The following is a 14,230-nucleotide window of genomic DNA, read 5'->3' as shown; positions in this document are numbered from 1 at the left end:
GTGCGAGCAGAGAGAGAGCAGAGATGGAGAGAGAGAAAGTAGAGAGAGCAGAGACAGAGACAGAGACAGAGACAGAGAGAGACAGAGAGAGCAGAGACAGTGCGAGCAGAGAGAGAGCAGAGATGGAGAGAGAGAAAGTAGAGAGAGCAGAGACAGAGACAGAGACAGAGATGGGGAGAAGAGAGAGAGAGAGAGAGAGACCACAGCATCACCAGCCACACCCCAACCAGCTAAGACCACCTCAAGCAAACCCCGGCCACACCCTATATAGCCCCCCCCCCCCCATATCAGACCTATGCCCCTTCTGCCCACACCATGCCCCATGCGGCAAGGACCTCAACATGACAGCAGGACATATGCCCAGGCTGTGAGCAGAGCAACAGGCCCATCCCCCACTATTACACCCGCCCAAGCCCCATCCTGCGACCTAAGAGGTATGTATCAGGTGCTCAACATGCTCTGTTCACACCTACTGTGATGGTTCGAGCCTAAATCACACAAAAACAATACAAGACACTATGGAACACAAAGCTTTTACTATCTCAACCTGGAATATTCAAGGGGTTGAGGTAATCTGCCTTTGCCTAAAGAGCAGGAACCCAGACTTCATCAAAGTAATCAGAAATACAGACATCCTACAAGAAACCTGGTATAGAGGAGACGGACCTACTGGTTGCCCTCTAGGTTACAGAGAGCTGGTAGTCCCATCCACAAAGCTACCAGGTGTGAAACAGGGAAGAGACTCAAGGGGTATGCTAATTTGGTATAGAGCAGACCTAACCCACTCTATTAAATTAGTCAAAACAGGAACATTTTACATCTGGCTAGAAATTAATAAGGAAATTATCTCAACAGAGAAAAATGTCCTCATGTGTGCTACCTATATCCCCCCACTAGAATCCCCATACTTTAACTATGACAGCTTCTCCATCCTAGAGGGGGAGATCAACAATTTCCAGGCCCAGGGACGTGTATGTACTAGTCTGTGGCGACATAAATGTCAGAACCGGACAAGAACCTGACACCCTCAGCACACAGGGAGACGAACACCTACCTGGAGGTGACAGCATTCCCTCCCCCCCCCATATGCTCCCCCTTTAGACACAACTACGACAACATAACCAACAAAAACAGGTCACAACTCCTGCAGTTCTTTCGGACGCTGGATATGTACATAGTGTGGTTATAGGTTCTAATGCAGAGTAAAAACTCAAAGGAAACCAAAGCTTTAAACCAAGTTTATTCTGCCCCGAGGGTCAATACAGCGGCATTAGACAAAGACATGGTTTCATCCATGGTAGTATTCGTACCCCACCCTGGGTGGAGTCTCCTCGTTATCGCCAAACATTGCATCAATATTGTCTGTCAGGGAGCTGAGTGATCTGGTCCTTAAAATGGTTCTTCCCCTTATCTGTACTGCCACATGTTGTCCCTGCACTCAGCCCCTCCCAAGCTTCATTATGGTACCCCTCATGTCACTTTTATAACTAATGATTCATAATAGATTAAGCTCAGAAATCCTTTCCTATCGGTGTGGTAGGCTTTGAGGGGGACTCCTACGGTGGGTACACCTAATGCTCATCTCTTGGCAGTAGTGCCGTAGACTACTTTATCACTGACCTCAACCCAGTCTCTTAAAGCATTCGGTCAGTCCACTGACAGCCCTATCAGATCACAGCAAAACCACACTCTACTTGACCAGAGCTATGCTCAATCATGAGGCATCAAAGCTAAATGAACTGAGTAATATTAAGAAATGCTGTAGATGAAAGGAAAATAGTGGAAATATACCATAAAAACTATTGGGCAACAACAAATTCAATCCCTTCTAGACAATTTCCTGGACAAAATGTTTCACTGTAATAGTGAAGGTGTAAACTTGGTAGTAGAAACCTAAACAGTATATTTGACCTCTCAGCTTCCCTATCAAACCTAATAATTTCAAGCAGACAACCTAAGAAAATTAACAACAATGACAAACTGTCATGTACTGTCATGTTGTGTCTTGTCTCTGTCCTTTCCCTTCACCCTGTCTCCCTCTGCTGGTCGTTGTTAGGTTACCTTTTCTCCCCCGCTTTCCCCCAGCTGTTCCTTGTCTCCTCTTGACTACCTCGTCACCCCTTCTCCCACCTGTTCCCCTTTTCCCTCTGATTAGGTCCCTATATCTCTCTCTGTTTTTGTTCCTGTCCTTGTCGGATTCTTGTTTGTTGTGTTTCATGCCTGAACCAGACTGTCGTCATGTTTGCTGTAACCATGTCTTGTCCTGTCGGAATCTGCCGGTCCGTCTGAGCCTACCTATGTTTGGTAATTAAAGAAGCTCTGTTTAAGTTAATTCGCTTTTGGGTCCTCATTCACGCACCGTAACACAAACGGTTTGATGAAGAATGCAAAAACCTAAGAAGGAATTGAGAAACCTATCCAACCAAAAACAGAGAGACCCAGAAAACGCCTTCACTATGGTGAATCACTAAAACAATGCAGAAATACACTACGGAAAAAGAAGGAACAGCACGTCAGAAATCAGCTCAATGTAATTGATGAATCTATAGAATCTAACCACTTCTGGGAAAATTGGAAAACACTAAACAAACAACAACACAAAGAGTTATCTATCCAAAATGGAGATGTATGGTTAAACCACTTCTCCAATATTTGTGGCTCTATAACAAGGAACAAACAGCAAAAACATATACATGATCATATACAAATCTTAGAATCAACTATTAAAGACTACCAGAAACCACTGGATTCTCCAATTATATTGAATGAACTACATGACAAAATACAAGCCCTCCAACCCAAAATGGCCTGAGGGTTTGATGGTATCATAAATGAAATTATAAAATATACAGACCACAAATTCCAATTGGCTATACTTAAACTCTTTAACATCATCCTCAGCTCTGGCATCTTCCCCAATATTTGGAACAAAGGACTGATCACCCCAATTTACAAAAGTGTAGAACAATTTGACCCCAATAACTACTGATTCAGAGGGGTTGGTTAAAATGCGGAAGACACATTTCAGTTGAATGCATTCAGTTGTACAACTGACTAGGTAACATCAGTACAATAGACCACATATTCACCCTGCACACCCAAATCGACAAACAAACAAACAAACCAAAACAAAGGCAAAGTCTTTTCATGCTTTGTTGTTTTCAAAAAAGCTTTAGATTAAATTTGGCACGAGGGTCTGCTATACAAATTGATGGAAAATGGTGTTGGGGGGGGGGGGGGGGGGGGGGGGGGAACAAATGACATTATAAAATCCGTGTACACAAACATGGAAAGAATTGACAAAAAAATACACATTTCTTTCCACAGGGCTGGGGGAGGGGGAGGGCAGGGGGGTGAGACAGGGATGCAGCTTAAGCCCCACCCTCTTCAACACATACAGTACCAATCATAAGTTTGGACACACCTACTCATTCCAGGTTTTTTTTTTGTGACTATTTAGAATAAGAGTGAAGACATCAAAACTATGAAATAAGACACAAGGAATCATGTAGTAACCAAAAAAGTGTTACACAAATCAAAATATATTTTATATGTGAGATTCTTCAAAGTAGCCAACCTTTGCCTTGATGACAGCTTTGCACACTGGCACTGGTGTCTTCACTGACATTTGATTGAGTCTGATTGAGTCTGTAATACCAACATGTTTCAAGCAGACCACCATAGTCCCTGTGCCCAAGAACATGAAGGCAACGTGCCTAAATGACTACAGACCCGTAGCACTCACGTCCGTAGACATGAAGTGCTTTGAAAGGCTGTTAATGGCTTACATCAACACTATTATCCCAGAAACCCTAGACCCACTCCAATTTGCATACCGCCCAAACAGATCCACAGATGATGCAATCTCTATTGCACTCCACACTGCCCTTTCCCACCTGGACAAAAGGAACACCTATGTGAGAATGCTATTCATTGACTACAGCTCAGTGTTCAACACCATAGTGCCCTCAGAGCTCATCACTAAACTAAGGATCCTGGGCCTAACTCCTCCCTCTGCAACTGGATCCTGGACTTCCAGACCGGTCGCCTCCAGGTGGTGACAGAAGGTAGCAACACATCTGTCTCGCTGATCCTCAACACGAGCCCCTTAGGGGTGCGTGCTCAGTCCCCTCCTGTCCTCCCTGTACATCCACGACTGCGTGGCCAGGCACGACTCCAACACCATCATTAAGTTGTCAGATGACACAACGATGAGACAGCATATAGGGAGGAGGTCAGAGACCTGGCCACGTGGTTACAGAATAATAACCTATCCCTCAACGTAACCAAGACTAAGGAGATGATTTTGGACTACAGGAAAAGGAGGACCGAGCACGCCTCCAATCTCATCAATGGGGCTGTAGTGGAGCAGGTTGAGAGGTTCAAGTTCCTTGGTGTCCACATCACCAACAAACTAGAATGGTCCAAACACACCAAGACAGTCGTGAAGAGGGCATGACAAAGCCTATTCCCTCTCAGGAAACTAAAAAGATTTGGCATGGGTCCTCAGATCCTTAAAAGGTTCTACAGCTGCAACACCAAGATCACTGCCTGGTACGGCAACTGCTCGGACTCTGACCGCAAGGCACTACAGAGGGTGGCTGCCTGCCAAGGTCTCTACACCTGTTGTATTCAGCATTTCACTGTGAGGTCTACTACACCTGTTGTATTCAGCATTTCACTGTAAGGTCTACTACACCTGTTGTATTCAGCATTTCACTGTGAGGTCTACTACACCTGTTGTATTCAGCATTTCACTGTAAGGTCTACTACACCTGTTGTATTCAGCATTTCACTGTAAGGTCTACCTACACCTGTTGTATTCAGCATTTCACTGTGAGGTCTACTACACCTGTTGTATTCAGCATTTCACTGTAAGGTCTACCTACACCTGTTGTATTCAGCGCACGTGACAAATAAACTTTGATTTGATTTGTTTAACACTTTTTTGGTTACTACATACTACAATATCTGTTATTTCATAGTTTTGATGTCTTCATTATTATTCTACAACGTAGAAAATAGTTGAAAAAAGGAAAACCCTGGAATGAGTAGGTGTGTCCAAACTTTTGACTGGTACTGTATATCAACGAATTGGCGAGGGCACTAGAACAGTCTGCAGCACCCGGCCTCACCCTATTCGACTCTGAAGTCAAATGTCTACTGTTTGCTGATGATCTGGTGCTTCTGTCCCCAACCAAGGATGGCCTACAGCAGCAACTAGATCTTCTGCACAGATTCTGTCAGACCTGGGCCCTGACAGTAAATCTCAGTAAGACAATAATGATTGTGTTCCAAAAAAGGTCCTGTTGCCATGACCACGAATACAAATTCCATCAAGACACCGTTGCCCTAGAGCACACAAAAAACGATACTTACCTCGGCCTAAACATCAGCGCCACAGGTAACTTCCACAAAGCTGTGAACGATCTGAGAGACAAGGCAAGAAGGGCCTTCAACACCATCAAAAGGAACATCAAATTTGAAATACCAATTAGGATCTGTCTAAAAAATACTTGAATCAATCAGAACCCATTGCCCTTTATGGTTGTGAGGTCTGGGGTCCACTCACCAACCAAGAATTCACAAAATGTTCCAAACACCAAATTGAGACTCTGCATGCAGAATTCTGCAAAAATGTCCTCTGTGTACAACGTAAAACACCAAATAATGCCTGCAGAGCAGAATTAGGCCGATACCTGCTAATTATCCAAAGAAAAGAGACGTTAAATTCTACAACCACCTAAAAGGAAGCGATTCCCAAACCTTCCATAACAAAGCCATCACCTACAGAGAGATGAACGTGGAGAAGAGTCCCCTAAGCAAGCTGGTCTTGGGGCTCTGTCAACAAACACAAACAGACCCCACAGAGACCCAGGACAGCAACACAATTAGAACCAATCAAATCATGAGAAAACAAAAAGATAATTACTTGACACATTGGAAAGAATTAACAAAAGAACAGAGCAAACTAGAATGCTATTTGGCCCTAAACAGAGATTACACAGTGGCAGAATACCTGACCACTGTGACTGACACAAAATTAAGGAAATGTTATAGATATTATATAGACATAATATGACATTTGTAATGTCCTTATTCTTTTGGAACTTTTGTGTAATGTTTACTGTGCATTTTCTATTGTTTATTTCACTTTTGTTTTTTATCTATTTCACTTGCTTTGGCAATGTTGACATATGTTTCCCATGCCATATGTTTCCCATGTTTCCCATGCTTCTGTACAGCACTTTGAGATATCAGCTGATGTCCGAAGGGCTATATCAATACATTTGATTTGATTGAGAGAGAGGGAGAAATAAAGAGAGAGAGAGATGGAGAAGGTGAGAGAGAGAGAGAGAGAGAGAAAGCTACAGAAGGAGAGAAGGCTAAGTAATTCAATATCACGGGCTCTGTATCTGGTGAGTATGTGGGTAATGACATCCCGGCCTGTGAAAGGGGAACATCACACATAGACTCTCACATTTTAGTGCACATTAGCTGCAGGGAGAAGAGGTTTGCATCCCAAATGGCATCTTATTCCATACATAGTGCCCTACTTTTGATCAGAGCCCTGGTCTAAAGTAGTGCACTATATAGGGAATAGGATGCCAGAGTCCTACTGACCTTGGTCATTTACAGAGTCTGGGTGGGTTCTAGCTCAGCATTCAAATTGATAGCCGCTAGAAACATAGAAACAAGGATGTAGAAACATCCTTGAGATGTTTCTACAACTTGATTGGAGTCCACCTGTGGTATATTCAACTTGATAGCCACTAATATGTTTCCAATTAGGAATAGTGGTCATCATGACCATCATAGCCTGAGGGCTTCCTCTTCCTCTAGACTCTCTCTCACTGGTCCACATTATGATCTGCAGACAGTAAAGCTTTTCATTTGCCTGAGGGCTTCCTCTTCCTCTAGACTCTCTCTCACTGGTCCAGGTTATGATCTGCAGACAGTAAAGCTTTTCATTTGCCTGAGGGCTTCCTCTTCCGCTAGACTCTCTCTCACTGGTCCAGGTTATGATCTGCAGACAGTAAAGCTTTTCATTTGCCTGAGGGCTTCCTCTTCCTCTAGACTCTCTCTCACTGGTCCAGGTTATGATCTGCAGACAGTAAAGCTTTTCATTTGCCTGAGGGCTTCCTCTTCCTCTAGACTCTCTCTCACTGGTCCAGGTTATGATCTGCAGACAGTAAAGGGCTTCCTCTTCCTCTCAACATATTGCTGAATTACAGTCAGGGTGTCGTCTAAAACAAAGGTGCAGTGAAATGTGTTGTTTTACAGGGTGGGCCATAATAGTACTGCACCCAGGGAGCACATTAGGGTTAAGTGCCTTGCTCAAAGGTACATCGACAGACCTTTATCCTCTAGGCTACCTGCCGCCTAGTGTTCATAAATACAAGTAGGGGAGATGGGGTAAGTTGAACCACCCTTGTTCCTAGGAAACTACAGTGCCTTAGGAAAGTATTCAGACCCCTTCACTTTTTTTCTACATTTTGTTATGTTACAGCCTTATTCCTAAAATTGATTTTAAAAAATAAATAAATCCTCAGCAATCTACACACAATACCACATAATGGCAAAGTGAAAACAGGTTTTTAGACATTTTTTTTGCTAAATGTATTAATAATAACAAACTGAAATACCTGATTTACTTATTTACATAAGTATTTAGACCCTGTGCTATATGACTGGAAATTGAGCTCAGGTGCATCCTGTTTCCATTGATCATCCTTGAGATGTTTCTACAACCTGATTGGAGTCCACTTGTGGTAAATTCAATTGATTGGACATGATTTGGAAAGGCACACACCTGTTATAGACTAAGATACAGTAGAATAGGATAGAGTACAGTATATACATATGAGATGAGTAGCACAAAACATTTAAACCTTATTAAAGTCACTAGTGTTCCATTATTAAAATGGCCAGTGATAGAGGTGTCCTCGTTTCTAGGAAACTGTACACATAATTAATATTTTGACCAACTATTTAGGAAGAAGTCATAATTGTATGGAGTTTGTGAAGTTAGAAACCACATGGAAAAGGTGAGAGATTTTCACCAGTCAAATGAAATGGATTGTGATAGAGATTTCATGATGCTTGTATCTAAACCAAAGTAGATACTTTTAAGATTGTTCTATACATCAGTTGGGGTCTCTATAAGCTTCATTATAAGGTCATAAACCTAGCATGAAAGTGCATAATTATAGCTGTGTATCCTAATACAGCCAATATGTTTGCCTTGGGGTAAGTTGATCCAATGGGCATGGGGTAAATTGAGCCAGTGGTTGAGCCAATGGCCATGGGGTAAATTGAGCCAGTGGTTGAGCCAATGGGCATGGGGTAAATTGAGCCAGTGGTTGAGCCAATGGGCATGGGGTAAATTGAGCCAGTGGTTGAGGCAATGGGCATGGGGTAAATTGAGCCAGTGGTTGAGGCAATGGGGTAAATTGAGCCAGTGGTTGAGGCATTGGCCATGGGGTAAATTGAGCCAGTGGTTGAGCCAATGGCCATGGGGTAAATTGAGCCAGTGGTTGAGCCAATGGCCATGGGGTAAATTGAGCCAGTGGTTGAGCCAATGGCCATGGGGTAAATTGAGCCAGTGGTTGAGCCAATGGCCATGGGGTAAATTGAGCCAGTGGTTGAGCCAATGGCCATGGGGTAAATTGAGCCAGTGGTTGAGCCAATGGCCATGGGGTAAATTGAGCCAGTGGTTGAGGCAATGGGGTAAATTGAGCCAGTGGTAAATTGAGCCACCTTATTAAAGTCACTAGTGTTCCATTATTAAAATGGCCAGTGATAGAGGTGTCCTCGTTTCTAGGAAACTGTACACATAATTAATATTTTGACCAACTATTTAGGAAGAAGTCATAATTGTATGGAGTTTGTGAAGTTAGAAACCACATGGAAAAGGTGAGAGATTTTCACCAGTCAAATGAAATGGATTGTGATAGAGATTTCATGATGCTTGTATCTAAACCAAAGTAGATACTTTTAAGATTGTTCTATACATCAGTTGGGGTCTCTATAAGCTTCATTATAAGGTCATAAACCTAGCATGAAAGTGCATAATTATAGCTGTGTATCCTAATACAGCCAATATGTTTGCCTTGGGGTAAGTTGATCCAATGGGCATGGGGTAAATTGAGCCAGTGGTTGAGCCAATGGCCATGGGGTAAATTGAGCCAGTGGTTGAGCCAATGGGCATGGGGTAAATTGAGCCAGTGGTTGAGCCAATGGGCATGGGGTAAATTGAGCCAGTGGTTGAGGCAATGGGCATGGGGTAAATTGAGCCAGTGGTTGAGGCAATGGGGTAAATTGAGCCAGTGGTTGAGGCATTGGCCATGGGGTAAATTGAGCCAGTGGTTGAGCCAATGGCCATGGGGTAAATTGAGCCAGTGGTTGAGCCAATGGCCATGGGGTAAATTGAGCCAGTGGTTGAGCCAATGGCCATGGGGTAAATTGAGCCAGTGGTTGAGCCAATGGCCATGGGGTAAATTGAGCCAGTGGTTGAGCCAATGGCCATGGGGTAAATTGAGCCAGTGGTTGAGCCAATGGCCATGGGGTAAATTGAGCCAGTGGTTGAGCCAATGGCCATGGGGTAAATTGAGCCAGTGGTTGAGGCAATGGGGTAAATTGAGCCAGTGGTTGAGCCAATGGCCATGGGGTAAATTGAGCCAGTGGTTGAGGCAATGGGGTAAATTGAGCCAGTGGTTGAGCCAATGGCCATGGGGTAAATTGAGCCAGTGGTTGAGCCAATGGCCATGGGGTAAATTGAGCCAGTGGTTGAGCCAATGGCCATGGGGTAAATTGAGCCAATGGTTGAGCCAATGGCCATGGGGTAAATTGAGCCATTGGTTGAGCCAATGGCAAGTTGAGCAAATTGAAGCAAATGTTCTTGCTCGGCGTAATGCAAGCCATTATCGCTGGGATATGAGTTAACAACAGGGCCTGGCCTATGTTAAAAGTGTTTGTTAGGTGTTAAGCCTCTGTTAAAAGATGCTTAAAATTATTTATTTTTTTACTGAAAAAGCTATTGCGATTGTGTTGAATTATGTCTGGGGAAAAAAAGACAGTCATGGTTTTAAAAACATAGTAGTATTTAATTCACATCAGAAATTTGTAAGCAGCTTAACTTACCCCATCCCACGGCTCATCTTACCCCATAACCAGGGCTCATCTTACCCTATCCCACGGCTCATCTTACCCCATAACCAGGGTAAGTTGTGTCAGGAGACTACTTTTCTTTTGGACAAGCTATGTTTTCATGAATGTTTACATTTAATTCTGATTACTTCCAGGGATACACAACATCCTGAAATATATGTCGATATCTTTGTTAGAAGGAATACGATGTTTCCCTTGACAGAGTGTTGCTGAATGTAAAAAAATGGCTCAACTTCCCCGTAGTATGTATTCATGCCTTTACCACTATGGTTGGCAATGAATTTCTGATCCCATAAATGTATAGAATATTTGTCTCAAAGTCCCAATATTGAATGAACGTTATATTATCCTTCATTCAGTGATGTTGCCAACTTGTCCATCATTGTCATGCCATACATACACAGAACATTGTTTTGACTTTCCTGTCTCTAATTTCCACCCCTTTATGTACCTTTGTTACAGAGAGCTGTAAAGACATCCTGGCCGCTACTGGGAACTACGCCCAACCAGAAATCACCACTCTGACCTGAAGAAGTTGATTGGTCGATGAAGGAGAATTGCGTGTGAACCAGGATGCAGCACTGAAGGACATGGGGTGGAGCTTCAGGTCTAAGGTCCCTCCTTCCTCTAACTGAGATGAAGGTCCGGGTCCTTCCGGAAGGTTCTGGAAGAAGATCTCTTGTCTTTCTGTCAAGTACACAGTACCCAAACTCTGTTGTAGAATACGTCTATCTGATGCTTTAGGAGGTATAGTTATGTATGTACACATATCTTTCTGTTTCCAAGCATTTAGCATGTATTGTATTGCATGATCTAGCACTATATAATGTACCATGAAAGAAAATATCATCAGTGAACTTAATGTTAAGGGACACATCTAAAGTTGAGGAGTGTTTTGAATATCTAAAGTAACTCCTATTTCCAAATGGTGTTTTCAAGAAATTGCTACTATTTGTGAAGGATTCGAGTTATTTGACGTTTCTGTAAAAAATTCTTCAGTCTTTCATCAATTAAGTGTAATTGGTAAATATTGACTAACAAAAATTCAACAGAAATGTGGAGTTGCACTGTTGCATGGGGCGGCAGGTAGCCTAGTGGTTAGAGCGTTGGGCCAGTAACCAAAATGTTGCTAGAGTGAATCCCCGAGCCGCCAAGGCAAAAATCTGTCGTTCTGCCCCTGAACGAGGCAGTTAACCCACTGTTCCTAGGCTGTCATTGAAAATAAGAATTTGTTCTTAACTGACTTGCCTGGTTAAATAAAGGTAAAATAAAAAAATAAAAAAATAAAAAAAAGTGACTCAACAGACTACAGTGAGATTGGAACTAGGAGTCGTTGTTCCCAGCCGACTGACTCCCAACAAGTCCAGCTTTGTTTTGATTAAGTGAAAGTTAAAACAGGTTGGTCTCTGCCTGGTGTCATGCCAGTCAACAGACAGGCCGTAGTCAAGCAGTGGCATGTGACTATGAAAGCTCACGCTATTTTCCTTTCACAAACAAAGTATCTTGCAAATCCTTATAGAAAGAATAAAAATGATGTATGAAATAATAAAAAAATCATGTATTTCTATTACAAGTACAGTGCGTAAACAGTTTCAGGAAGAGGAGTGTCAACATGCAGACAGTAGTAGCATGTGACTATTAAAGCTCACGCTGCTGTTCACAAACACAGTGTCTTTATGTCGTTGTACCAAAAAAAAAGAGAAATACAGAATGTAAAAAATGCCTTGAGAGACCAGATGCAGTCAGACAGTAGTCAAGATTTAGCATGTGACTGAAGAAGCACACACTACTTGTCTTTTCACAAACAAAAGTGTCTTGCAAATAATATATAAATGCTATTGTACTTCTTTGACAATACATTTGCTTGGTTGAAAAAGGGGACCAAAAATGTGGGCAGCCATATTAGATTAAAAGAGATTATCTCAACATCATCATTGCTAAATGCATCATCAACATTGTTAGTAAATGCATTGTTAAGATCCATATCGGCACATGCTGTGACATCATCCGCCCGTTCCAGTCGTGCTTAATGTTAATGTTATGGAGTAATGTGAAGAGATTTAGATTTTGTTCCTAAAACGCCAATCTTGGTTCTTTAAGATCTTGGTTATTTTTAAGATCTTCGTTGTTTGATAATCATTGTACATGTATCTAACATGCTGACCACACCGGCGGCGTAACGTGCGCGAGCGTTGCAGAATAAATGTACACATACATGTTATTCAGTCATCTTGTCCAAACTGCTCGCTCGCACAACGAGCGTCTGCTAGCCAGGCGCTAAAATAATACTTTGGTTCTATTGTAGACGCTTGACACGCTGCAAGTCCCGCCTCTTCCATCTCCTCATTGGTTTGTAGGAGCATATTGGGTGAACTGAGGTCCACACTCCAGTCCAGTTGGTTGTAGTAATTCACCTTAAAGTTGGTAGCCAACCACCATATAAAATCCACAGAAGAAGAATACTGAACTAGGACAGATTACTAGAAACTAACTAGGTTTCCCCTTTTATCTGTGGATTCATTGTCAGAGTAGAGAACACACTATTTTGTGTGACTCAAAATGGGTCGATATTCTACAAAGATCCAGCAACAACAACAAAAAAGGACCTTGTGCATTTCAAGCAAAATAACAACCAAATGTTTATATCCCAGGACAAAATGAGATAGCAACAGCAATCTAGCTAGCTAAATGTCCATGAATGTTTCATATATGTTTTGACCTGTCTCCAAATGAATATATTTGGTTCAGAGTTCTTTTTGATATTTCAACCTGTGTGTCCTGATTGCGTCTGGTGTGGATAGACAAAATCGAAGGCACGCGCGTGGCCGGTTTAATCAGCGTGCCCGGTTTAATCAGCCGGCCCGGTTTAGTCAGCGTGCCCGGTTTAATCAGCGTGCCCGGTTTAATCAGCGTGCCCGGTTTAGTCGGCGCGCCCGGTTTAGTCGGCGTGCCCGGTTTAGTCGGCGTGCTCGGTTTAATCGGCGTGCCCGGTTTAGTCGGCGTGCCCGGTTTAGTCGGCGCGCCCGGTTTAATCGGCGCGCCCGGTTTAGTCGGCGTGCCCGGTTTAGTCGGCGTGCCCGGTTTAATCGGCGTGCCCGGTTTAGTCGGCGTGCCCGGTTTAATCGGCGTGCCCGGTTTAGTCGGCGTGCCCGGTTTAATCGGCGTGCCCGGTTTAGTCGGCGTGCCCGGTTTAATCGGCGTGCCCGGTTTAATCGGCGTGCCCGGTTTAGTCGGCGTGCCCGGTTTAATCGGCGTGCCCGGTTTAGTCGGCGTGTCCGGTTTAGTCGGCGTGCCCGGTTTAGTCGGCGTGTCCGGTTTAATCTGCGTGCCCGGTTTAGTCGGCGTGCCCGGTTTAGTCGGCGTGCCCGGTTTAGTCGGCGTGTAAGGTGGAAAAAGGTTGCTTCTCAAATGGCACCCTGTTGTGTTTTGAGAGTGGGATTTGGGACGCAAGCCAAGGAGAGTGTGTTTTGAGAGTGGGATTTGGGGGCAAGCCAAGGAGAGTGTGTTTTGAGAGTGGGATTTGCGGGCAAGCCAAGGAGAGTGTGTTTTGAGAGTGGGATTTGGGATGCAAGCCTAGGAGAGTGTATTTTGAGAGTTGGATTTGGGACGCATCCAAGGAGAGTGTGTTTTGAGAGTGGGATTTGGGGGCAAGCCAAGGAGAGTGTGTTTCTAGAGTGGGATTTGGGGGCAAGCCAAGGAGAGTGTGTTTTGAGAGTGGGATTTGGGGGCAAGCCAAGGAGAGTGTGTTTTGAGAGTGGGATTTGGGACGCAACCAAGGAGAGTGTGTTTTGAGAGTGGGATTTGGGGGTGTAACAGATGTGAAACGGCTAGCTTAGTTAGCGTGGGCGCTAAATAGCGTTTCAATCAGTGACGTCACTTGCTCTGAGACCTTGAAGTAGTAGTTCCCCTTGCTCTGCAAGGGCCGTGGCTTTTGTGGAGCGATGGGTAACGATGCTTCGAGGGTGACTGTTGATGTGTGCAGAAGGTCCCTAGTTCGCGCCCGGGTATGGGCGAGGGGACGGTCTAAATTTGTACTGTTACAGGGGCAAGCCAAGGAGAG

The 14,230-nt window shown here is 43.7% G+C and overlaps 1 protein-coding gene across 1 annotated transcript in view; it reads left to right on the top strand.

Annotated features, from left to right (window-relative positions):
• Positions 1 to 13,145, top strand: part of kcnc4 (potassium voltage-gated channel, Shaw-related subfamily, member 4) — a 66,490-nt gene extending 53,345 nt beyond the window's left edge. The window contains exon 5 of the mRNA XM_036947726.1: positions 10,633 to 13,145. Within this exon, the coding sequence (XP_036803621.1) occupies positions 10,633 to 10,700 (68 nt within the window). The 3' untranslated portion in view covers positions 10,701 to 13,145. The remainder of the gene's footprint in view (positions 1 to 10,632) is intronic.
• Positions 13,146 to 14,230: the final 1,085 nt, after the last annotated feature.

This window comes from Oncorhynchus mykiss, chromosome 16 (assembly GCF_013265735.2).
Source record: "Oncorhynchus mykiss isolate Arlee chromosome 16, USDA_OmykA_1.1, whole genome shotgun sequence".
Lineage (NCBI taxonomy): Eukaryota > Metazoa > Chordata > Actinopteri > Salmoniformes > Salmonidae > Oncorhynchus > Oncorhynchus mykiss.
The sequence above is the reverse complement of the archived record's forward strand: the minus strand, read 5'-3'. Positions and strand labels throughout refer to the sequence as shown.